Source organism: Oryctolagus cuniculus, chromosome 10 (genome assembly GCF_051225735.1).
Source record: "Oryctolagus cuniculus isolate XC-2025 breed Fujian yellow rabbit chromosome 10, ASM5122573v1, whole genome shotgun sequence".
NCBI lineage: Eukaryota > Metazoa > Chordata > Mammalia > Lagomorpha > Leporidae > Oryctolagus > Oryctolagus cuniculus.
In genome coordinates, this window is record NC_142876.1 from 53,760,335 (window position 1) to 53,785,393 (window position 25,059).

At 45.8% G+C, this 25,059-nt stretch overlaps 1 protein-coding gene across 33 annotated transcripts in view; it reads left to right on the forward strand.

Moving 5' to 3' along the window:
* The window catches only part of OSBPL1A (oxysterol binding protein like 1A), a 230,497-nt gene that overhangs the window by 202,481 nt on the left and 2,957 nt on the right, over positions 1-25,059 (forward strand). For 28 of the 33 annotated variants that reach the window (XR_016214098.1, XR_016214099.1, XR_016214100.1 and 25 more), the window contains 9 exons: positions 9,688-9,822; positions 10,807-10,904; positions 11,762-11,944; positions 16,840-16,947; positions 17,276-17,365; positions 17,921-18,047; positions 20,014-20,130; positions 20,714-20,837; positions 22,240-22,330. Coding sequence is in view for 28 of the 33 variants with exons in the window: in XM_070050375.2 (XP_069906476.2) it covers positions 9,688-9,822; positions 10,807-10,904; positions 11,762-11,944; positions 16,840-16,947; positions 17,276-17,365; positions 17,921-18,047; positions 20,014-20,130; positions 20,714-20,837; positions 22,240-22,330 (1,073 nt within the window). In the remaining 5 variants the exon portion in view is untranslated. Of the gene's footprint in view, positions 1-1,658; positions 4,130-9,687; positions 9,823-10,806; positions 10,905-11,761; positions 11,945-16,839; positions 16,948-17,275; positions 17,366-17,920; positions 18,048-20,013; positions 20,131-20,713; positions 20,838-22,239; positions 22,331-25,059 lie in introns of those variants that run through there. The other 5 variants (XR_016214101.1, XR_016214102.1, XM_089305242.1 and 2 more) reach the window with 4 other exon arrangements.

Consider the following 25,059-nt stretch of genomic DNA (forward strand, 5'->3'; position numbering starts at 1 on the left):
CAGTAGTCCTGCTCTTGAATCCTGGCTCTGAGGGTGACACTGATCTGGGTGAGACTTGGAGCTTTGCTAGATCTGGACTGTCAGGCACGCTGACTTTAGAGATGGGACAGAAGAAGCAAGGTGGTTAGGCATAATTTGACATCTTTACCACCTACGGGGGTCTGAAATCAGACTCTCCCAGCACGGAATGTCCAGAGGGCCCTATTTCTGAGGGCTTGTCTTTGCCTTTATTGAAGCAGGGAAAGTCACGGAGCCCCGTGGTGGATGAGTGGTGCCTTAGGTGGGAGAGACCACACTGTTGCAATTCTTTCTAAACCAACCTTGCTAGGTGCCTGGGCATGGAGGGGAGCACGGCACCTCCAGCACAGGCTCAGCCTGTTCCTGCCAGAGTCTAGGGAGCAGCACATGTTGGAGTTGTGTGTCTAGAAGCTGATTCCTGACAGCCGTGAATACCAGGTGAAAACCATGGTCCAGTGCAGATGTCCTTTCATATCCCCACAGGGCGTGTTCAGCCGTGGGTTTAAATGCCTCCAGCTCTGAGAAAGTGCAACTACTAAGCAAGAAAACTGGCTACCCTTTTCCTCGTGGCTTTTCTATTTTTTCCTCCCAATTTTCCCACTAGTTAGGCTAAGGTACCCACCATATGATTCAGTTAGCCACCAGCACACATCCCTTTCCTTCATTTCCAGCTGTGTGCCTGTGGTGTCCACTGGCAGTTCAGTGAGAGCCAAGGAGCAGTGGGGAAACCGACAGCAAAGACGGTCAGGGCAGCAGGCTTTTTTCTGTAGGCCCATCCAGAGCAGTCCTAGTGCGATATACCTGGTGATGGCTTAGTGTGAGTGCACTGGGTGTAGGGTGTAATCAGTGGTATTCAGATGGCAAGAGTCTGTCATCTGTGATAAACCAGTAGGTCCTAACCATCTGTTAGCTAGCCTTCCAGAGAGGGACCTTAGTGGCACAAGGTGGGAAAATGATGTTTGATTCCCCAAGGTCCTCAAGCATAAAAAGGATGAATTCTTATAGTGTCAGGATCTGTGGGAGGTAGAGGTATAGTGGAGGATGGCTCCACAGACAACTTTATCTTGCTGAAAGTATGACTCCATGCAAGGCATAGCCCCAGCTGCCGCCAGCACCTGGCTCTCAGGGAAGAGCCCAGGAGGCCACCTCAGGCTCGGGTCATAACCCTGGATGAGCCTCTGCCCACACAGCAGCTGTGGGCAGAGGGTCAGAGACACTCCGCCTAATCCGAGGTGATTTTCCCTGCATGGCCCAGGCCTTAAGTATTTGCCCAACTGAATGTTAACATGGTTGACTGCACATTGGAACTGTTTTTCTTCTCAGTTGAGCTTAAACTTGGCCTTGTTTTCAAGTTGCTTGTGTGGTGCTCAAGTGAAGGGGTAGCTTTCTGTTTTTCCTCCCAATTTGATGAATGGCAAACAGTTACATTTAGGAATTTCTTCAGTTTCATCATTGCTGTTAATTTGCATGGATAAATTTAAACTTTGTGTTGAGCTGGGTCACAAGGCAGAATTGTCTGGCATAAATATTTCATTTTTCCAGCTGACTGAAGCTGTCAATAATGAAAGTTTGTTAGCTGAGGTTTCTTACTGAAGCTTGACCTCCCTGATGTACACAGTTGCTTTTCTTTCTATTCACAGATATACATGAATTACTTGTATTCTGTATCTAGAGAACACAGCACCAAACTTCTCAGCCCTGGACGTCACCATGGGGTGTCTGGCTTTCTCAGAGGGAAGGAAGTAAAATATGCTTGGTATCTCTCTGGTTTTTAAAATCCATTTAGGAGACTGTAGATTTTAACGATTGAAATCATTAGGATTATTTTAAGATCATTATAGATGATAGAGGCAGTAAGATGATAGGTCAGTTGCTATGTTTTTAAACAGGATGTTCTACTCTTCTAAGAGATCAAGGTCATTCACATGGCAGTCTTGGAATCTGTGCCTCCCCTTCTTGGTTCGTTTTCTTTCCCTCTCATGCCCTCTCTATTATTGGGCCTACGTGTGTGCCTTAATGGCTGCCTTGATTACTTGCATTCTGAGTTATTCAAAGAAACGGAAAAAATTTAAATTATTCTAGATTACAGAATTTTGTTTTCTAAAGATTTATTTATTTGAAAAACAGAGTTACAGAGAGAGAGAGAAAGAGAAGAGATCTTCCATCAGCTGGTTCACTCCCTACATGGCAACAATGGCCGGAGCTGTGCCTATCTGAAGCCAGGAGCTTCTTCTAGGGTCTTCCACTTGGGGACAGCGGCCCAACACTTGGGCCATCCTCCGCTGCCCTCCCAGGTACAGTAGCAGGGAGCTGGATTGGAAGTGGAGCAGCTGGGACGTGAACTGGCACCCAGATGGGATGGTGGCATCACAGGTGGCGGTTATACCTGCTATGTCACGACACTGACCCCACAAAGTTTTATTTAAAGGACCTTTTAGAATTGTGGGAAGCTTTTCAAGCTGTTTAAAAATTACCCATTGAGTTGATGATACACTCTGTCCTCCGTGTCTTAATCTCTGAGTTCACACTGAATTCTTAGTCACAGAGGCAGGTAGACATGTCCTTGTCCTGTTGAGCTGTGCTGTGTGCTTTCCAACTTGGAGACAGACGTGAAAAGATGGCAATATAGACAGCAAGGTTTCAGGGTTGGAGAAGTAAAGTCAGACCCTAGGCCAGGCTTCCTGAAAAAACAAGCAAAACTCCTTTGATGGAACCATAAAATTAGGGAAGGTGTAAAATACTAAAATGTCACCTAAATAGATTACATGCTTCCTCAGGAAGTGTTTTATAGTTCTTCTGTTTTGTTTTTTTTTTTTTTTTTAATCCAAGATCAAATTAACAGAAATGTTTCTTCATTACTATCATAAGTCTTTAAAATTCTTTTAAGATACCTCTGGGTGCTCAGCAGAGTGAAATGTAGCAGTCAGGAAGAGGGCTGAGCCAGAAGTGATATGGTCTGCGTCACCTTCTAGTCAAGGGACACCTGTCCCCAGGCTCTGGCCAGTCCCACGCTGCCTTGGGATTTGGATCCCACCCAGCTGAGGCGACCGGGAGCATGTGGCTCTTCCCTCACCAGCTCACCTTTCAGACTCGGAGCCTGTGAGCCAAGCTGCAGTCTGAGCATCTTCCCTGCTACCCAGCCTTCGGAGCGTCTTTGCTTCTGTGGGACCCTGGAGGTCTTGGAGCTCTGGTGTGCACTGGTGATGGAAGCAGCACTTAGCGCCCTCCTCACACACGCCTGCCACTGTCGTTACATGTTTTGTATGAATTAATCCATCTAGTCTCTCCAAGTCCTGTGAGGTGTGCAGTGAAACTGCCCCCCTTTGCAGAGAGGTTAGGGATTTGCTGATGGCCACGCCAGCAAAAGGTAGTGGTAACAAGTTTCCCCCTTTACTCTCTCGGTTGTGGTGAAATACACATAGCCTTTACCACCGTGATGTTTGTAAGCGTGCAGCTCAGTGAGACCAGATGCACCTGCACTGTTGTGCTGCCGTCACCACCATCCACCACGGGACCCTTCATCCCGCACAGCTGAATCCCATTAAGCTTTAACTTCCCCTGCCCTGGCAGCCACGTTCTGCTTCGTATTCAGGGCCTGTTCTTTAACTGCGGCTGTTTTCTGGATCTGGGGCCTTAAAGCACACTGAGCAGAGTATGAACTTTTTTCCTGTCTCATCCTTTCCACTGCAACCTCCCCTCTGAGCCGTGACGAGCAGAAATGCACATGTGTGAGGGACAAGGTCGTCCCCTTCCCTGTCCTTTCCATCTGCCAGTCTGAAATTCCTGGGTTTAAAATTGCATCCCTTGTTTCACCCTCAATGAGCAGCACATGTTCATTTTAGGAGTTGTTCAAATACTGAAAAGAATAAAGATAATTAAGATGTCCTGTTCTAGTTCCTGGCGACAGCCGCCCTTCACTTTTTTGTGCTCCAATCCTATACTATGTTTTTAGGTCCATAAAGACATACATAATTATCAAGAGAATAGTTTTGGACATATTTTATAACCTACTTTTCTAGGTTTGAAGGTAAATATTTAGAGAAGAAATTGCAATGAATTTTGAAGTAAATATCTGACAAGTACCACAAACAATATAAATATAAATCCAAAATAATGACAGATTTTCATTAATGAACTTAAATTCCTCCATGATACTTTTTTCCTACTTTGAAAAGAAAACTTCCTCCTTTCTTTTTAAGATTTATTTATTTGAAAGGCAGAGTAATATACAGAGAGAGAGGGAGGGAGAGAGAGGGCTTCCATCCACTGGTTCACTCTCCAAATGGCTGCAACAGTCAAGGCTGGGCCAGGCTGAAGCCAGGAACCTGGAACTCTATCTGGGTCTCCCTTATGGGTGGGAGCACTTGGACCATCTGCTGGTACCTTGCCAGGTGTATTAGCAGGGAGCCAGATCAAAAGTAAAGCATCTGGGACTCAAATCCGTGCTCTGTGACATGGGATGTTGGCCTCGCAGGCAGTGGCTTATGCAGCTGCACCACAATGCCATCCCCTTCCTATCTGTTTCTGGCAACATATTCTTATCACATTACAGTGACATTATGTTATTTTCTGTAACAGGACTACAAAGATAATTCAGTCTTTCCTCAAGTATTACTGATCAATATTATATTTTTTAAGTTAATTTGCCTTTTTAAAAGACTACTTTTTAGAGAACTTTTCAGTTTGTGTGGCGTACCTAGTTAAGCCACCACTTTGGATGCCCATATCCCATATCGGAGTGCCAGTTCTAGTTCTGGCTACTTTACTTCTGGTCCAGCTTCCTGCTGGTGCATCCTGGAGAGGCAACAGAAGATGGCCCAAGTACTCAGGTTCCTGCCATTCATGTGGAAGACCTGGACAGAGTTCCAGGTTCCTGGCTTCAGTGTGGCCCAGCACCAGCTATTGCTGGCATTTGGGGAATAAACCAGTAGATGAAAGATCTCTCTCCTTTTCTCTCTGTTGCTCTGCCCTTCCAATAAGAGGAAATAAGTAAACATTCAAGAAAAATTGAGAGGAAAGAGCATTCCTTTAAGTTTCCTGTTCCCACAAATGCACAAGTCCCCCTCTTTCTAAGGACCCCCCCCCATCAGAGTGGTATATTCCTTACAGTTGGTGACCCTGCATTGACACACTGTCACCTGAGGTGGGAGTTCACATTAGGGCTCAGTCTTGGTGCTCTACATTCGTATGACGACGTGTCCACTATTACACAACCACGCAGCGTGTTCTCCCTGCCTTGAAGATCCTTTGGGCTCTACCCATCTGCTCCTTACCCCCCATTCTCTTTTCCTCTGGCAACCACTGATCTTTCCAGGACGTCCAATAATTGGATTACACAGTGTATAGCCTCTTCAGCTGAACTTCTTTCACTTACTTATGTATGCTAAGTTTCTTCCATTTTTTTCCTGACTTGATAGCTTTTTTTTTTTTTTTTACAAAAGATTTATTTTATTTAAGAGGCAGAGTCACAGAGAGAAGGAGAAACAGAAAAGAGATCTGCCATCTGCTAGCTCATTCCCTAAATGGCCACAATGAAGCCATTAGCTTTTTCTGGGTTTCCCCTGTGGGTGCAGGGGCCCAAGCACTTGAGCCATCTTCCACTGTTTTTCCCAGGCCCATTAGCAATGAGCTGGATTGAAAGTGAAATAGCTATGTCTTGAACCAGCACCTATATGGGATGCCAGTGTTACAGGCAGTGGCTTTACTCACTATGCCACAATGCCAGCCCCAGTAGCTCACTTTTTATAATAAGGATTTTAATTTTCAAAGTATTTTAAAATTTATTTTGAAAGAGTTACAGAGAGTGAGAGAGATCTTCCATCTGCTGACTTATTCCCAGATGACTGCAACAGAGCTGGGCCAGGCCAAAGCCAGGAGCTTCAGCTGGGTCTCCCATGCAAGTAGCAGGGGCCCAAACACTTGGACCATCTTCTGCTTTTCCCAGGTGCGTTAGCAAGGAACTGGATTGGAAGTGGAGCAGCCAGGACATGAATAGCACCCATATGGGATACTGGCATCACAGGTGACATGTTAGCTCCTATGCCACAACACTGGCTCCTTAATTTTTTAAAACAAATTTATTTATTTGAGAGAGAAACCTTCGATTTGCTGGTTCAATCCCCAAATGACCACAATAGCTGGGGCAGGCTGAAGCTGGGAGCCTGGAACTCCATCCAGGTTTCCCTCATGGGTGGCAGGAACTTGAGTACTTGAGCCATCATCTGCTGCTTCCCAGGTATATTTGCTGGGTGTCTACTATGGGATTCAGGGATCCCGAGCAGTGACTTAATGCTGTCCCACAACACTGGGTCCTGAATAATTTTCGTGTGTGTGTGTGTGTGTGTGTGTGTGTAAGTTGCTTAGTCAGGCTTAGGCCAGGCTAAAGTTGGGAACATGGAATTCAGTACAGATCTCCCACATGGGTAGACAGGACCCAGGTATTTGAGCCATCACCACTGTCTCCCAGGGTATGCGTTAACAGGAAGCTTGAATCCAAAGTGGAGCCAGGACTTGAACTCAGGATCTCTGATAAGGGATGCAGCCATCCTGAGCAGTATCTTGACCACTGCCTCAGATGCATGCCTCATTTAGTGCTGAGCATTAATTCCAAAAGTAACCCCCTTTTGTACTGAGCATTTTTCATTAACTATTGTGCATCACCAAACACCACTGTCCTGTATCCAGGGGCCTTGTAGTCCAGCGAAGGAGACAAAGGAGGTGCAGTGAGGTAGGATAACTGCCTGAAAAGGAACAAACTCGGGCAGTGGGAACATGTAGGCCCATCTGAGACAGGAGCGCCTGCAGTGCACCCTTCTTTCCTTGAGGTGGTGAGGATGCAGGCAGAGAATTGTCCCTGGCTTAGATACTGTGTGCAGTTAGCAAGATGGGCTAGTTGGTACCCAGGATATAGCAGAGATAATGTGACCTACTATGTGATCAGACGCTAGGTTGTGAGCCGGAAGGAGCACTGCATCTTCTTTGTCTCTTTCCTGGGACTGCAGGACTCTGGAACACGGAACAGTTGTGTTTAATGATGCACAGTAATTAGGATGAAAAATGCTGAGTAATACCGTTCAGCATCCAGTGACTTCCTGCTCAACTACCTGTTTGAGAAGAGGTGGAAATGACAGAATGAACAGTTGGAAAGTGTAGTACACACTTCTTTTTAACACTTTGATGTTACAAGATCTAAGTCTCATGCAAGACTGCTAGGCATACAAATCCGCAGAGTTTTTTGGGAAACGTTTAGCCTGATAAGATCTAAAAATTTTAAGTGAACACACCTTTGACCAAGAAATTGCACTTAGAAAAATCTGCTGTTAAGGCCATATTTTCATGTAGTCTTAAGGATTTATTATTAAATAGTTTGTGGTGTGTTCATTTATGGACTTGGTTTTAGATTTAGCAAAAACACCCACCATTGACTAATATACCCAGTACTGAACTACATGTTTGACATACACCAATCTAGTGACAGTGCTTTGTGGGCGTACTCTTAAGTCAGTTCCATGTTACTGATGAGGAAACACACAGAGTTGAACTTGGCCAGTGATGTAGCTAGTAAATGGGGAAGCTAGCAGTGGAACTCAGTCTGGTTCCATGGTCTTACCATTAGACTGCTCAGTGATGACAAAGCATTTGATAGACTCAATGTATGTGCCTTGCATGTGTGTAAGACTAGTGAACAAATTGAGTTGATGCCATGCTTCACAGAAGCAAAGCTCTCCCCCTCGCCTCCCCTCCCTCTCTCCGTCAGTTTGTACATATGCATTCAGCATATATAAATACGTGGGTGTATGTCTCAAACTAGAACTGATGTTTGCCTCTGGGGGGAGGAGAGAGAGAGGGGAGTGAAGAGACCTTTTCCTGTTTTCACTCCTATATTACTAAATTTTATTCTAAGAGAGTTGTGCACTAAAACACAGTAGAGGTTTTTTGTTTCAGGAAGAGAAAGAGATGCAGCACATCTCAGTTAAGACTTACCTTGGTAGTCTCCGTTTCCTTGACTTGTCCCCAGCTCTGGACTCAGTGGAATCTTAGGGCCCTTACCTCAGTGAGATAGTGGAGGCAAAATTCCTCCCCCCTACAGATTCCCATCCTCCCTTATCTCCCCAGTCAGCAGCAATAAATCTACCATTTCTTTTCATTAGGTTGAACTGCTCCATATGGGTCCATGCTCTACAGCATTGTGTGGTAATGAATGAGCTTATTTCCTTTGAATGTACTCTGGTTGCAGTTTTGTGAAGGTCACATTATTTTTAATTATGCAGTTCAGTAAGAGTGTGGACATCCAGGGGGGAAACAGAGCTACTCAGGTGACATTCAGCCAGATTGCATCCTGGATTGTGCACCTGACTGTGTGGCTTTAGCCAGCGGGCTTCATGAGAGACCTGATTCCCAAGGAGGAAAGGAAAAGCATGGTAGGTTTGGGAAAATCATCAGAATATTCTGGAGGACACTAAAATAAGTTTGTTACTGTGCAAATTCTTTAAAGGCTTAATGAGGATGTTGCAAGCTGCCAGTCTGGGTAAACAGACTTGAGGGGCCAGTGCTGTAGGTGGTGTAGTAGGTTAAGCCTCTGCCTGCGGCATCAACATTCCATATGGTTACCAGTTCCTGGGCTGCTCTTCTTTCGATCTAGCTCTTTCTAATGGCCTGGGAAAGAAATGTAAGATAGCCCAAGTGCTTGGGCCCCTGAACCCACTTTGGAGACCTGGAAGAAACTCCTGGCTTCAGATTGGCCCAGCTCTAACCATTGCAACCATTTGGGGAGTGAACCAGTGGATGGAAGACCTCTGTCTGCAACTCTGCCTCTTAAATAAGGGAATAAATCTTAAAAAGAAAAAGTGAAAGATTGCAAGTCATGTCAGAGACTCTGTCCAATCATTGAACTCTGAGTGTCTACTGTGATTTTGTCATTCTGGCAGAAAGAATATACAGATAGCCTCCTAGAACCCTAGTCTGCAAATAGGCAAGGTTGGTGTGCTCAGAAAAGCTCAGTGTTGTCAACCAAAAACAGTCTGAAATTTATTTTGGAAAATTATCTACAAAAATTGTATATGTGGTAATCCTTAACCAATTAAAAAACAAACATGGGCACATGGAAATTTTAACACATTTACTTGAGCAGACATGTTTAGTACTCCACTGAAGGGAACACTCTACAAGTTGTTCTCTGAGAGCAAAACAAATGCGAGTGATTGGTTAATGTGGAAAGTTCCTGGTTTAGAGGTTGGTTTGGAGGCTACTGATTGCTTATGTAGGAACCCAAGGTGCTGCAGCTGTCTCTGCCTAGGCCCCCTAATTCATTATGTTTACCACTGTGAAGACTTCTGCTTTGGTATCCACATCACCTTTATATTCAGTGTCCCAATTCTGCTATAAGGCATGTGTATTAATAGTCAGCAGCTCCTGCTCACTGCTGGATTGTGAGCTGCTTGAAGCCAAGGAGACTGCTGGGTAACAGCTTCCTTCAAGGCCTAGGGCACATCCTCCATATTGTTAGGTGCTATGGAAAGATTTGTGAAATTGAACGAATATTAGATAACTAAATATCATGAGGCACATTTCTCTGTTACTTCCTTTCCAGGAACATGTTATATAAAGATTGTGATAAGTAAGTTCACTGTGTGTATAGGATAAAACCCTCTCAATCTTCTTGTTAAATAGGAACTCTCCAAGATCACGATGCCAGTTATATTTAATGAGCCGTTGAGCTTCCTGCAGCGACTAACTGAGTACATGGAGCACACTTACCTCATCCACAAGGCCAGCTCCTTTTCTGATCCGGTGGAAAGAATGCAGGTTTGTGTCTGCAACCCCAGGACAGGTTTATATCTTAGAGATTTCTCTGCCACCTCCTATCCCCAAGCCACAGGCACAATGAGTGTGAAGTCCAGCTCGAGGTCAGACAGTGTTCTCAGAGCCTCATCGGCTTGTTTGGAATGCCCTCTGGGGCTATCGCTAGCCTGAGCGCAGCATTAGGGGAATTGATGGGAATTGCTGGAGAAGGAGAGGGGGTTAGAGCCAACCAAGGTATCAGGAGCTCTTTCTCCATTTTAGAAAGTACTGTTGTGCTAGAGGGAGAATTCAGCATTGCTTCTTGCAGATTTCCTCAGTGTGTATCCAAGGCACAAATGAACACACACAAGTACCTGTATCTATGCCTGGGTCTGTATAAATCTGCACACAAACATTGATACATATTAAAAGACAGCAAGGTTGAACTTCTTGATTTTCTTTTAAATAGAAGATGTTTATACATGGATGAACAAGATCCTGGCAGAGTACAGAAGACACATTGTTCTCTTTCCAACAAAGCAATACCATTCTAAATGGAATCTTTCTATTCTTTCATTTATATAAATCAACCTTTTCCAACTTTGTTGAACTGGACGCAATTACATTTAGTTTATGTCTCTCTTCCCCATGACTGAAACTCTTGTGCCTTTTTAAAAAATTTTAAATGACTTAAAAAGCAACAAGCAACTTTGGGCTTCAGAATTGTGTAAAAAAAAAAAAAAAAAAGTCCTTGAGAGATTCTGTGGCACTTGCAGGGTGTTACAGAAACCACATTTGAGAATAATGCTAAAGGAAGAGATTCAGAAGTCATTTTCATTCTGAATGTCCAAGCTGCTGTATTAAGTTGCTAGAGCCATTTTAAGACCCAAAAGTAATTAAACTCCTTAAAATAATTTTGTAAATGACTGTTTTCAGCAAAATTTCAGTTCCTGAGGAGTGAAGAGCAAGCAAGGCTATTTGTAACTGGTTCACTGCTCTGTCCCCCAGTGCGTGGCTGCGTTCGCCGTGTCTGCTGTTGCATCCCAGTGGGAACGCACCGGGAAGCCCTTCAACCCGCTCCTGGGAGAGACCTACGAGTTAGTTCGGTGAGGTCCTAACCTCTGGATGGTTGGGTTTGCGTGACTTCCGTAGCTCCTCAAGTGAAGAGGAAAAATCTGTGTCATGAGCATCACCAACTATGATTACTTATGATGGGAGCAAGTTAATAGTTTTGTTGTTTGTTCCTATGATGCTTATTATTTTAGCGACCCTGTCCAAAAGACTGAAATTTACATATATTGTAGCTTTATAAAAAGAAACTTTAAGGATTTCAGTATTCCTGATCATGTGGCATTAAACAGCCTCTTTCCCATTGTGTAGCTCATGTGACATGGAGTTTTCAATAACCATATAAAATATATTAGCATAAGTATGGCATAAAGCTATACTTATAGGAGTACACCTACAAGTACAGTTCTGTTTACCTTCATTAGCCTGCTTCTTGTTGATATGCAATTAGAAGACTTGATTTGGCTTTAGTTTTTCTGAATCTTCTTCCTGTTCTCCATACAGATTTTATCACGTTTATTCCCTGGTTGTTTGAAAGTGAACACACCAGGCTTCGCTGTCTTAATGTCAAATTATGAGTTTACATGGCTAATATTGCTGCTTCAGGTAGATGACTGAAATTCGTGTGTTGCTATATTTTAATATGTTCAAGTAACTAGAGTTATACCACTGGATTTAGTAGTTTGGATTAAGTTTGGGCAGTGTTTCATACATTAAGGTCTTTCATCAGGATGTTGATAAAGAATTAATTGTTTACTGCGTTGAACCTGTTTGTTTAATGCTTTCATGTTGCTTTTTTGAACTGAAATATCAGCAATATACTCATTCAATGATAGAACTAATTACAATACTGCCTCTAATTCTTTTTTTCTTCTTCTTTTTTTTTAATTCTAAGGGATGACCTTGGATTCAGACTCATTTCCGAACAGGTCAGCCATCACCCACCAATAAGTGCATTTCACGCAGAAGGATTAAACAATGATTTTATCTTTCATGGCTCAATCTATCCCAAACTGAAATTCTGGGGGAAGAGTGTGGAAGCGGAACCCAAAGGAACCATCACCTTGGAGCTCCTTGAGTAAGTCAGAGTCAGTCCCTTTAGTTCTTCTCCCGTGTACCTGCTGGGACGTGTAGGTGGATGCACTTGCACACAGGCCTGACCTTGGTGTGGAGAAAAGGAAAGAAACAGCATTTCTTTCTTTTTTTAAGTTTTATTTATTGGACTAGCGCTGTGGCACAGTGGGTTAAAACCCTGGCCTGCAGCACCAGAATCCCATATGGACACTGGTTCAAGTCCCAGCTGTTCCACTTCTGAGCCAGCTTCCCGCTAATGCCCCTGGAAAACAGCGGTGGATGGCCCAAGCCCTTGGGCCCCTGCACACACATGGTCTCCCAGAAGAAGCTTCTGACTCCTGGCTTCAGATGGGCTCCGTTCCGGCAGTAGATCCAGAAGAATCATTCACTCCCCAAATGGCTGCAGTGGCTGGAACTGGTCCAATCCGAAGCCAGGACCTAGAAGTTCTTCTGGGTCTCCCACACAGGTGCAGGGGCCCAAGCACGTGGGCCATCTTCTACTGCTTTGCCAAGCACATTAGCAGAGAGCTGTATTGGAAGAGGAGCAGCCAGCTCACAAACTGGCCGTATGGGATGTTGGCACCGCAGGCAGAGGTTAACCCACTACGCCATAGCACCAGCCCAGAGAAACAGCATTTCTAAAGCATTAGTTATCTACCTCTGTGTGAAAGGACTTGAGAGACGAGGCAGTAGGCATTACTAATCAATCTCTGGATGTCGTAGGAAGTTTGCTTGATGTCTGATCATGGTGTTTAGATCTGTTTTAAGATAAAGGGATTAGTCATTCTGTGCTGGTGGTTATGAAGCAAATTTCCTGTTTGTCAGGGTACCAACGTTTTGTTTAAATATGTTTCAAAATGAATTCACCTCACAAGATGTCAAAATGACAGTTGTGTGGCACAGACTAGACACCAGGTAGTTGGGAGTCCTCTTGGTAAAATTGGCTTTAAATCTCAAGGCACTTCCAGTTAACTCACAGCAAACAACCCAGCCCTATTTCTTCAGTGCTTACACCTGGAAACTCTGGATGGAAGACACAAAGCCACACCACGAGGACTCGGAAAAGTAAATAAAGGCAGGCAGAGTGGGAAGAGAAATCAAACCCTGGAGACCAGTGTGACAGTGATTCGTGATTCCTGGCTTCATGTGTTTCTCTCATGTCTTCTGTCTTAGAGTCAGAGAAGAAGGCAGAACTGAGTGGTGGAGGCAGGCAGAAAAGGTTCCAAGAGAAACCCTCTCTCTGTCTCTCTCTGAGCAGAGGACCTGGACAGATAGATGTACAGGATGCAGATAGTGGGATACATCCTGTTTCATTTTATCTCCCAGCTTCGCTCCAAAGCAAGCTCTGCAGCTATACTCCTACAGTAGTGCTGGCGGCAGCAGCCACACAAGGACCTAAAACTCACAGAAACTGTGTAAGAGAGGAGAGGGACTGGGCAAAGGGGCCCTTTTGGTCCAGAGTACAAGAAGGATACCTGTTCTTTTTCTTTTCTCTCACCTCTTTGACCCAAAGGAAGACCTCATTGTGGGAAGTACAGCTCAGCAGAGAGGCTCCAATCTCAGCGTGCCAGTCAGGGGGCAGAGGTAGGGGCTCTCTTAAAAGGATAGGGAAAACCACAATGAGGAGGGCACTGAAGAAAGGGACCCCAAAACCCGTGTATGAATTCCTGAGCTCATCCCTGCACTCGTGCACTGAAATGACCCGGAACAGGGCGTACCCCATGGCCTTGAGACCCAAATGAATCTGTGGCCCAAGGTCCAGGCCCCTGGGCAGCTGTGAAAAGTGAACTCACACTGGAATGAAAGCTTGAAGAAGGAGGGGCAGGACTTGCCTAAAGCTGTGAACTCCTTACTAAAACGAAATTAAGAAAATCAGCATTCCCAGAAGATCTCAACACAAAGTGCTAGAATAAGATTCCAGTGTCTAGAATACAGCCCGAATTATCTGGCATGCCAGTAAAGAGAAGCATCTCAGCTACTTGCCATGAAGAGGTAACCAGCAGACTCAGACCCCAAGATGACTCACTTACTGAAAGATTTCTGTCAAACATTTTAAAGCATTTTTAAGTGAATAGGAAGACATTCTATCAGAAATAAAAGATTTTCTGGAAATTATAGCACTTAAAAATATAGCAGTGAAGATACAACAAGTGTAAGCTTAATAGCAGAAAGGAGATGACAAGATATGTAAAAGATCTTTGTACTGGAAACTACAAAATACTGCCAAAAATAATCACAAAATACCTGAGTAATGGAGAGACTCACCATGTCACAGTATAAGGGCATTTGGATCCTCAGTGGAGTTAAGATGTCATCTCTCCCCTGATTGGCTTATAAGCAGTTTTTATTCACACAGTTGGAGTCAAAATCCCAGGATGATTTTTTCATAGATTGAAGTTAATTCTAAATTAAGACAGAAAGGTAAGTGTAATAGAACATCCAAAAACAGTTTTGAAAAGGAAGAACAGAACCAATAGCCAATGAATGAAAGACAAGCTATAGACTAGTAAAAATTATTTTCAGATCCTGTATCCAACAAAAGATTCATATCCAGAATACATAAAGAAACCTCACAGTCAGCATTGAGAGAAGCAGTGCATTAACAAAGTAGCCAAGGGGCCGGCGATGTGGTACAGTGGGTTAATGCCCTGGCCTGAAGCACCGGCATCCCATATGGGCGCTGGTTCGAGACCCGGCTGCTCCACTTCTGATCCAGCTCTCTGCTATGGCCTAGGAAAGCAATAAAAGATGGCCCAAGTCCTTGGGCCCCTGCACCTGCATGGGAGACCGGAAGAAGCTCCTGGATCCTGGCTTCAGATCGGCCAGCTCTGGCCATTACAGCCATCTGGGGAGTGAACCATAGGATGGAAGACCTCTCTCTCTCTGCCTCTCCTCTCTCAGTGTAACTCTGATTTTCAAATAAATAAATAAATCTTTAAAATCCTTCCTTTAAAAAAAAAGAAAAGAAAGACAAAGTAGCCAAAAAAGGTGTGAAAAGATACTTCACCAAAAGAGATGTGTGGATGGCAGGTAAGCAAATGAAAAGCTGCTCAGGAGCATTCATTGCTAGAGAATGAACAATTAAAATCTCGAGAAGATACCAGTACCGACTGATTAAAGTGGCTAAAATCAAAACAACTTCTAAAACTGAAAGTACCAAGTGTCGACAAGGATGTGGAGCAGCCAGAGGTCTCATCTGTTGGTGAGAATGTACAGTGGTAACACCACTGTGGAGAACAGTTTTGTGGTTTCTTTTTTTATTATTATTTTAACATTTTGAACAACAACTAAATTAGTTGAAAGGTAGAGGGAGCGAGAAACCAAGATTTTCCATCTGCTGGTTTACTTCCTAGTTAGCCACTATGGCCCGAGCTGGGCCTAACCAAAGCCTAGAGCTCAGAATCCCACCCAGGTCTCCCAGGTGGGTAGAAGGGGCTCAAGCACTTGGGCCATCTTCTGCTGTTTGCCCAGGGGCATTAGCAGGGAGCTGGATGGGAAATGGCAGTGGCTTAACCTTAACCCTGGTGATTTCTTGTCAACTTAACCGTATATGTTTACTACATAACTCAGCAACTCTACTTTTACACATTTGCCATAGAGAAATGGAAACCTAGGTTCACACAGAAACCATGTACCCTTGTTTATGGTGGCATTGTTCATAATCACTGAAAACAGCCCAGATGCCCTTCAGTGGTTAAAGAGTTAAACCAACTCTGGTGCTTCCTGTCTGGTAGAGTACTACTCCACCATAGGAATGAATTACTGATGCACAGAACAGCATGAATGAGTCCTAAATGCATTACTCAGATTGAAGACACTGATCTCTTAAGGTTATGTGGTGTACCATTCCAGTCGAATAGCATTCTGAGGAAGGTTCAACTGTGGCAGAGGAGAACAGATGAGTTGTTTGGGGTTCAGGGATGAGTGAGAGATTCAGAGGTTAGGAATGGAGGATCGAGTGACTACCCCAGGGAAGCAGGAGTGGATCTGGGGACTAATGAAGTCGTGTCCTATCCTGCTTGTGTCCTTGGTGGTTACACAGATCTTTCCGAGCACTAGAACTCACAGGAATGTACACTGCTGAGAGTGAATTTTACTATATGCAAATTAAAAATAAATTTTAACAATATGTCTAAGAATAACTGCATGAAGAAGATACAAAACAATTTTTTTCAAAGCTAAAGGATGTATAAACTTGGAGTTTATTCACACATTGGCAATTTTTGTCTTGTTGAGCTAGAGGGCACTTTAGAAAGTGCTAAATAGATTTTCATTTTTCTAAACCAGGTTTAATTTTATTTTTCATATATTTAACCAAATTTTAAATGCTTAAAATAATTGGGGTCCAGCTTTGCCACAATGGGCTAAGCCATCAGTTTTGATGCCAGCACCCATGTCAGAGTGCCAGTTTGAGTCTGGCTGCTCTGCCTATGATCTAGCATCCTGCTAATGTAGCTGAGAAGGCAGCAGAAGATGAGCCAAGTACTTGGGACTCTCATGTGGGAGTCCAGGATGAAGTTCATGGTTCCTGGCTTCAACCTCGCCCAGACCTGGCTATTGTAATCATTTGGGGGAAGGAACCAGTGGATGGAAGATCAGTCTCTTCTTTCTCTCTCCCTACCCCCTCCCTTGTTTTTTCTTTCTCTAGTACTCTGGCTTCCAAATAAATAAATAAAATAATTATGTGCATAGTATATTTGGAATGTGGTGGCAGTATAGAATTTTTTTCTTACTCTGTTGTTTCCTTATTTGAGTGGGTAAATCTTACGGTTTTGCTGTGAGCTTATATCAGGAGAGTTGGTAAAGTCTTTGAGCCTCATTGTCTCCAGCAGCCTGTTCTGTTGTCCTGTGGGCAGACCTGTGCCTCTGGCTGAACTGTGTGGGTTGGGTTTGTTTCAGACACAGTGAAGCCTACACGTGGACTAACCCCACCTGCTGCGTGCACAACATCATCGTGGGGAAGCTCTGGATCGAGCAGTACGGCAGCGTGGAGATCACAAACCACAAGTAAGGCACAGCAGGCGCCCTGCCCTCTCCTCCCGGTTCCATCAGTGTGTCTTCAGAGCAGCCAGGGGAGGGGCGGTGCAGTGGGAGAGGAGAACACAGGAGTTACTGAGAAGAGTTGGGTTCTTGTGAATGTGGCCGGGTCTCGTTCTTCGTGAGCCTTGCGTGCCTTTTCCGTGTGGTGTGGTGAGCCCAGTAGTGAGCAAGAACTGGCAGGGGTGGCTTCTGTATGGGGCCTAGCACATGTGGACAGGCAGCGGCCCCCGCTGCTAGCGAGGTATTCTCCGTGTTGCTCTGGAGTGGTAATCTGAACCTAGCATTTCCTTCATAGGACTGGGGACAAATGTGTGCTGAATTTTAAGCCGTGTGGCCTTTTCGGTAAGGAACTGCACAAAGTTGAAGGCTACATTCAAGATAAAAGGTAAAGTTTCCACTGTGAGTGTCGAATAGGATGGGTGGTATCCACTAAACAAAGCAGCCATAAAAGTCTGCATCGCAGCCTGGGAAACCAGCCTTCCTTTGGTTTGTAAGAGTTAGAGAGGGAAAGACAATAGAGACAGAGAGATCTTCCAATCACTGTTTCATTCCACAGATGGCCACAACAGCCGGGGCTGGGCTTGGCTTAAACCAGGAAATTGGAACTCCATCCAGATCTCCTGTGTGGGTGGCAGAGGGCCAAGCACTTGAGCCATCTTCTGCTTTCCCAGACCATTAGTTGGGAGCTGGATCAAGGTGGAGTAACAGGGTCTCCAACCGGCACTCATAGGGGATGGCGGCATCGCAGGCAGGAGCTTAACCTGCTATGCCACAGTGCTGGCCCCAGGAAACTAGCATTCTAATAAGATGGAAAATATTCCTTCTACAAAGAAATATCTGCTTCTTTAAAGAATCTGATCCATAAAAGTCATTGCAGTAATAATCATTTGCAGAAAAACACTGGTTTAATCACTGGCTAAACTTGCATCTCTTTTGACAGCAAGAAGAAGCTGTGTGCCCTCTATGGGAAGTGGACCGAGTGTCTGTACAGTGTTGATCCTGCCACTTTTGAGGCTTGCAAAAAAAATGAAAAGAAAAACATGGAAGAGAAGAAGAGCAGCAAACAGGTGAATGTCCTGGCGGTGGTATCTGGAGAAGCTGCTGGACTCCTGCTTTGTGCTGCCCCTGTGGGAGGCAGCCGGCTGTGGCTTCCAGTGCGACCTTCCCTTGTTCCTGGTGCCAATGCCTGTAGTTCGTGCATCTGTTACGTGCGCAGAGAGCTGCCTTGCTAGCAAGTGTTAGACATAATCTTGTACGGCGTAGGGATGTGTGCGGTCATGCACGGGGCTTTGATTAAATCCACATAGCTTCGGAAAGCTGGAGGTCCTCTTGATGTGAGACTCACCTCCTTTCCCTCCGGTTTATGGGTAGTAGAAGTTGAAATCCTCTGGATAGCTAACGTTTCTTCCAAAGGCAGCACTGGTTTCATTGCCTTGTTCCTATCACAGGCAAGGCCGTTGGTATGAAAGCAGTCATCCCTGGGCTGCTGGCCTCTTCCTGCACTGCCTCTGTGTGGGACGGTGACCGTCCCCCGGGAGGCACACAGCTGCTTGTCATGTGGAAATGCCAAGAGCTGGGCAAGGCCTCTCTAGTAGAGGACAGATTCCTTCCAGGAAGTAGCACCGTGGTTAAGAGCACATGGCTCAGCATCCTGTCTGCTGCAAGCTCAGGCAGACGTGTGAGGGCCGTGGTTTGTAACAGGGCTCCCAGCAGCAGCTGTGTGTTCACTGAGTTAACAAATGGAGGGGCCTCAGAACTGTGCCTGCCGGAGCCCTCGGGGTGACCGAGTGGCTTTGAGCCCCTTCTGGCCGCAGGCTCCCACGCCTCCCTCCCACCCAGCAGTCGCCTCAGTCCTGGGCTCTTCTGGTGTGTTGTGTGCTCACTGAGGGTTCGGAAGCCCAGGCGGCCCTCAGACTTGGAAGGTGGGCGTGTTAGCGATGGTCCTGGCAGCCAGGGTGAGCGCGGGCCTCGCCTGAGGGGTCTGTTGAACACCGGAGCACGCCATCTCCCGCGGCGTGGGCACTTTCCTTCCTGTTCATAAGCCTCAGCTGTACCTGCCCGTTCTCTGTCCTCCTTCCATCCCAGTCTCCGCCCGCTCTTCCTGCATTCTGTTTTCTGTAACTGTGAGGAAACCAGGACTGGAAAGGAACTGTCCCAGGATCCTGGCACCTGTGACACAAACTTCTCGGCCATAGCTCCTGTCAACAGGAGGCAGCTTGGCAAAGATAAGGTCACCAGCACACATTGGCTTCCACTGGTCTCTTCAACTGTGTGTTCACTGCACGTGTCTCAACCAGTCATTCTCTGTGTGTTTACTGTGTCACTTAGGAATATTACTTAACCTTCCAAAGCCTTGAATTCTGTACGTAGAAGACCGTGGTAATAGCATCCCCTCATAGGTTTATTACATACGTAGGGCCCCTAGCATGGCTGCGGCCCGTGGAGAGAGCAGGTAGCCAAAGAAAGTGGCAGTTTCCTTTTTAGAGCAACACCTTCTTCAGTTCTCTTTGTATCAGATTGCTTCACAGTCCCTGCTGGTTTTGTCAGTGATCCGTTTGACGGACGGTCCCAGGGGTGACTGGAACCTGTTTTTGCTGGCCCTGCAGCAGGTGGCTTGTTGGGTCAGGCAGTTCCTGCCCATGCAGGAGATTCAGCAGTCTCTCGGGAAGTAGGCGGGTGAGCTGTGTTGCCTTTGAAAGAAGAGACAGAAGCTTTAAAAGCTTGGGATGACGGTAAAGGTGGTGATGCTGCTTTAACTGCACACAGCGCTAACAACGCAGTCCCTACAGCTTGTGAGACTCAGGGCACTCGCGCAGTCGCTCCAGGACTTACTGAGGGACAGGTCCAGAGGTAGGAACGAGCGAGTCGTGGTGATCCAGTCCCTGTTGTTTCCCTCCTGCTGTGCAGAAGATGGTGGTTACTTTACAGTTTCTAAGTGTGTGTGTGTGTGTGTGTGTGTGTGTCTGTGTCTGCTCGCACGCTGTTAAAGTGCCCTGCTCTGCCTGAACTGTGACCGTGTCTTGGCTCCTCTAGCTGAGTACCTCCGAGGAGTCGGATGAAATGCCAATGCCGGACTCAGAAAGCGTGTTTGTCATTCCTGGGAGTGTCCTCCTCTGGCGAATAGCCCCGCGGCCTCCTAATTCAGCCCAGGTGAGACGTCCTCTTCATGCTTCGCTCTGACGGTTTCTCGGCACCTGCAGGGCCCGCCCAGGCAGTGCTGACAGAGGCAGGCTGTGCCCCACTTGTCTTTGCCCGCCCCCGGATCCTGTGTGCCACTCTCCCTTCTCACCCTGCGACCCAGCGTGTCCGTGCTGCCCGTCCCTCCTGGCCCCTGGCTGGGAAGGTGTGTTGGGTGGGACTTTGTTGGGGGTCTGAGTAGCTGCTTAGGGTAAGAGTGGCCCTCGGTAAACACAAGACGATGCACGCCTGTTCGGAGCAAGTCCTCCAGACTCAGCCACGGAGATTTTCAATGAAGAAAAAGTTTATTTCCTTTCTAGTTCTACTTAAAGTTGATAGTAACCGGGGTGGTGGTTCTGGGAGTCCTGTTTTGGTGATTTCTTTGAGATGAACAGCCCCAGATTGGAGGAAGCCAGCTGGGTGTGTGATGTGAGAAAGGCTGACTGTCCCTGCCCCGGAAGGGAGAGGGAGTGATGCGCCAAGATCTCCCCTCTGCTCTCAGGGCTCTTTGACGCTGTGCCTCGGGGTGCGTTAACTTGATCCTGTTGCTTTGCAGATGTATAACTTCACTAGCTTTGCAATGGTTCTGAATGAAGTGGACAAGGAAATGGAGAGTGTGATTCCTAAGACGGACTGCAGGCTACGGCCTGATATCAGAGCCATGGAAAATGGAGAAATAGGTAATTCTTCTGATGGTGCTTCCCATGAGCGTGCTCTCCTGAGGGGAGGGTGGCTGCTTTTATGCCTGGTGATGGGTAGCATCGCTGGGGCACTGGCCTTTTTTTTTTTTTTAAACTTTTATTTAATGAATATAAATTTCCAAAGTACGGCTTATGGATTACAATGGCTTCCCCCCCATAACATCCCTCCCACCCGCAACCCTCCCCTTTCCCACTCCCTCTCCCCTTCCATTCACATCAAGATTCATTTTTGATTCTCTTTATATACAGAAGATCAGTTTAGCATACATTAAGTAAAGATTTCAACAGTTTGCTCCCACACAGAAACATAAAGTGAAAAATAATAGATGATTTTTTAAATGATGATGAAATCAGATCAGATCTATTGTCATGTTTAATCCCAGCGAGAGTCAAGTTGGGAGTTGATAATTTTTTTTTTTTTTTTTTTACAGAGGGCACTGGCCTTTTAAGTCTCTTAGGGATTAGTGAATTAAAATTCACCTTAAAATCTGCAATGTTTGTTTACAGTATGGAAATCGGGGAGTAGACCTTATTAGCTTGTATTATTTCATTAACCCTCCCCAGATCTGAAATGTCAAAGGGGGACTTGAGCAGACACTAGCATGTCTGTCCGTCAGCTGTGAACAGTAGCCTGATGAATGACTTCACTGTGCTCCTGTGTCTCAGAATCCGCTTAGCACCCAGCAGCCTCGGAGAAGAGGCTGGCTTCCCCCTCTTCAGTTACAGCATCTGTATCTGGAAGTGTGAAACTCCTGCTAACTCAGCAGCCCTCCCAAGGGACAGTTTCCCCACACAGGGGGCACATGGCAAATGTCTGCAGGCTCTGGGTGTCACTTAAGGGGACAAGGGCCTCTCAAGGCCAGGGACGCCACCCACTGCACAGCACAGCATCCTGCAGTGGCAAGTCAGCCGGCCGCAGGTGTGCCAGCACCAGGTGCCGCAGCACTGTCCTGGCTAAGCACTGATGCCCATCAGTGAATGCAGCGGCAGTATCTTGGGAAGTATCTGAATTTCTTATGGCCTCTGAGGGAGCTCTCTGAGGTCTCCCTAAAAATTTAGGAAAATTGCAGTTTTTCTACCCAGTTTTTCCTTGAAGCATTTTAACATAATTGTTTGGCCTTAAGGGTAAGCAGGTATGCGTTAGCAAATGCAGAGCTTATTAAGAGTGTAGACTGAGAAGTAAGGTGCCATTCAAGCTGCATCTTGAATGCAGCTCTGCCTCCTGTGTGCCGGGGTGGGTGCTGAGGCTGCCCGTGCTAGCGTTCCAGTGAAACGGAGGTAGTGTAACGTCAAAGCCGTGCTTCTCACATCAGGTTGTGTGCGGTACTGTGCCTCGTGTGCTCTGCACAGAAGATGTTTTTCATCCATGTTTTTATTTTAGATCAAGCCAGTGAAGAAAAAAAACGACTTGAAGAAAAACAAAGAGCAGCCCGCAAGAACAGGTCCAAGTCGGAAGAGGACTGGAAGACAAGGTGCGTGCCTTCCGGGGAGTGGGTGGCTGAACCCACGGGCATGCCGGGACGGCAGAGGGGAAGTCGTAGGGCCAGGACCAGCTCACTGGGGCCAAGTTGTTCTAAGGCCCAAGAGATGTTAACTCCATGGATGTAGTTACAATGGAAGGGTTGCGTGGATGAGGAGGAAAAATGACTTGGGGATTCAGGTTAAAGTGTTTCCCACACCATGATGACAGATGGGCAATCAGTAAGCGCTCTCCCTCCTTTCTGTGGCAAGCCCTGCCCTTCCTTCCTTCAAGAGGCAGAGTAAAATCCAGAGTCCCGGCTTGTGGCGCAGAAAGGCGTTCAGAGCCCCTTGCATGTGAGGGACTCACCTGGCCTCTGCGTGCCACGGACTTCCTGTGGACTGGTGGTGGTAAGGGTGCCCAAGCACAGGGGTCTGCGTGTGCTGGAAATGGGATTTGTATGAAGTCACATCTTGGATTCCATTCTACAACAGAAAGTGCGCAATGGAACTTCTAACTTTTGTGGCCACTTGTTTTGAAATAACAGAACCACATGAAAATAGGAACAGTGTAAAAGCATTTTCTACATGTGCATCACATTAGAAACTGTTGTCCCGTAATTCAAAGTTACATGAGTTTTAGAGACAGCATGTGTATGGTTTTCAAGTGTCCCAATAGATACTGTGTAGCAGCTCTTCTGCATCATAGAGAAAGGGATTATTAGTGCTAGAAATGACCTTTGATATCATTTAGTGCAGTGGGTTTGGGCTTTATTGTTAACATGGGAATATTTTTGTGAGTGAACTAAACTAGTCTGCAAATATAAAGCTTATGCAAACAGAGTGGTTGGATGAGGGGTGAGGGGCAGGGGTGAGGGGCAGGGCCTCGGCCATTCCTGCCATCTCCCACCTGCTCATACTCCAGGTGCCTAGAACTCAGTGGACTCCAGTATGGGAAGACACCAGATGACGGTGTGTTCGCTCAGGGTCGTGCTCCAGGGCACACAGTAGTAAGCTGCAGATTCCTGCTTTCCTCACAGCCACCAACAATGCTTCACTGCCATCCTTTGTAGAAAGGTTTGATAGATTTTATCATCTTCCTAGTCTGTTCTGCAAGGAAACCCTTCTTTTGTAGGATATTTCTAGCCATTTATTTTTATGTCCATGATGTGGGGTGCAGTGTCCTGACCACCAAGCTGAATGCCTGCCCCAGGCATTTTCTCCTAGGTAGAACTCATGAGCCCTTGGAGGAGTCATCCTCAGAAACTTGTCTGTGTGCCAGTTTCTGCACACGAAAGCTGGCACTCCTGCTGGATCCCTTCCCTGGCTCCCAGCTCAGAATGCAGAGTTTTTCAGGCTGGATACCAGGGTCCCCTCCTTAGGAACATGGCTGTGTGTGATTCTCACAGGAACCCAGACTTGAGCAGGCAGTGCAGCAGGACAGAGTGGGAGAACTGGTGAGAGCCCAGGATTCACAGGGGAGCGGGGGAGGAGGAGGAGAAAAAATTAGTGCCATTGTACTACAGTTTGAACATTGTGCAGAATCAAAGGTCGCAAAGTAGTCTTCTTTCCCTCTTCTTTGCTACTGCCCACACTTGTCTAAACGTGTGAAGACTTGATTAGGACTGCATATTTTTGTTGTCGGCAGGGGGAATGAGGGCAGTGGCTGCAGTGAAGTTTCTAGATGTGTCCCCACCCTTGCGTTAGGCCAGTACTCTGGAGGTGCATGTCTCTAACACATGAACTGTCTCCAAGAACAGTCAATCCCCAACGCTTTTGCAAAGATGTTTATTTGCGAACAAGGACATCATACATCTTATCATTGCTCTTATATACACTGGACTGTGCAGTGTATGACTGCAACTATGCCCCTCAATTTTGAATTTTGTAAGAAAACTAATGACACAGGGACCTGCGGGTTTTTTTTTTTTTCTTTGAGAGCTCACACACTCATGCACTTGTATAAGCACACTCCCCAAATGCCCACACAGCCAAGACAAAAGCCAGGAACTCAATCCGGGTCTCCCATCTGATGGCAGGAACCCAAGCACTTGAGCCCTCACTGCTTTGCTGGGAGGCTGAGTCAGGTGCCAGAGCTGGAAATAGAACCCAGGCATGCTTTGGGATGTCAGTATCTTAACCCCTAGGCAAGGCTAAATACCCACTCCTGGCCAGACAGTATTTTTATTATCTTGATTTCGATTTGCTTGCTTCTCTAAAGTATTTGACTTTGCTAAGCATGAAAATGAAAGTAATTTCACTACTTGGACTATTAAAGCCCAAAGAGGTGTTACTATATATATTTCATTGTAAACAAAAATTTTATGATTTTGATTACTGGCTCTTGATGCTTTCTGATGTATCCAAAAATCTGAATGGCTCTTCACACTTGGCTTCTAAATATCTAAGTAGGAAGAAGCCTCAGATGTTAAACAATTTTTTATAATCATTCTAGTGGGCATTTACTATGCAAGGGTACTTCCAAAACTTGTGGAAAATGGAATTAAGGCCATTTTGGTGCAAAAAATTGAACTTATTTCAAAGGTTTTTCATAATACGCATTTTCTACAAACTTTTTGAAGTACCCTGGTATGACCCTACAAGGAATAAGCCTAATATAAAGCCTTATTTGCCACCCCCCACTTCAGAGTTTATGGTGTTGTGCTATTAGGAACATTGACGACTTCACTGGATAGATTTTTTTTTTTTTTTAAGATTTATTTATTTGCTTGAAAGGTAGAGT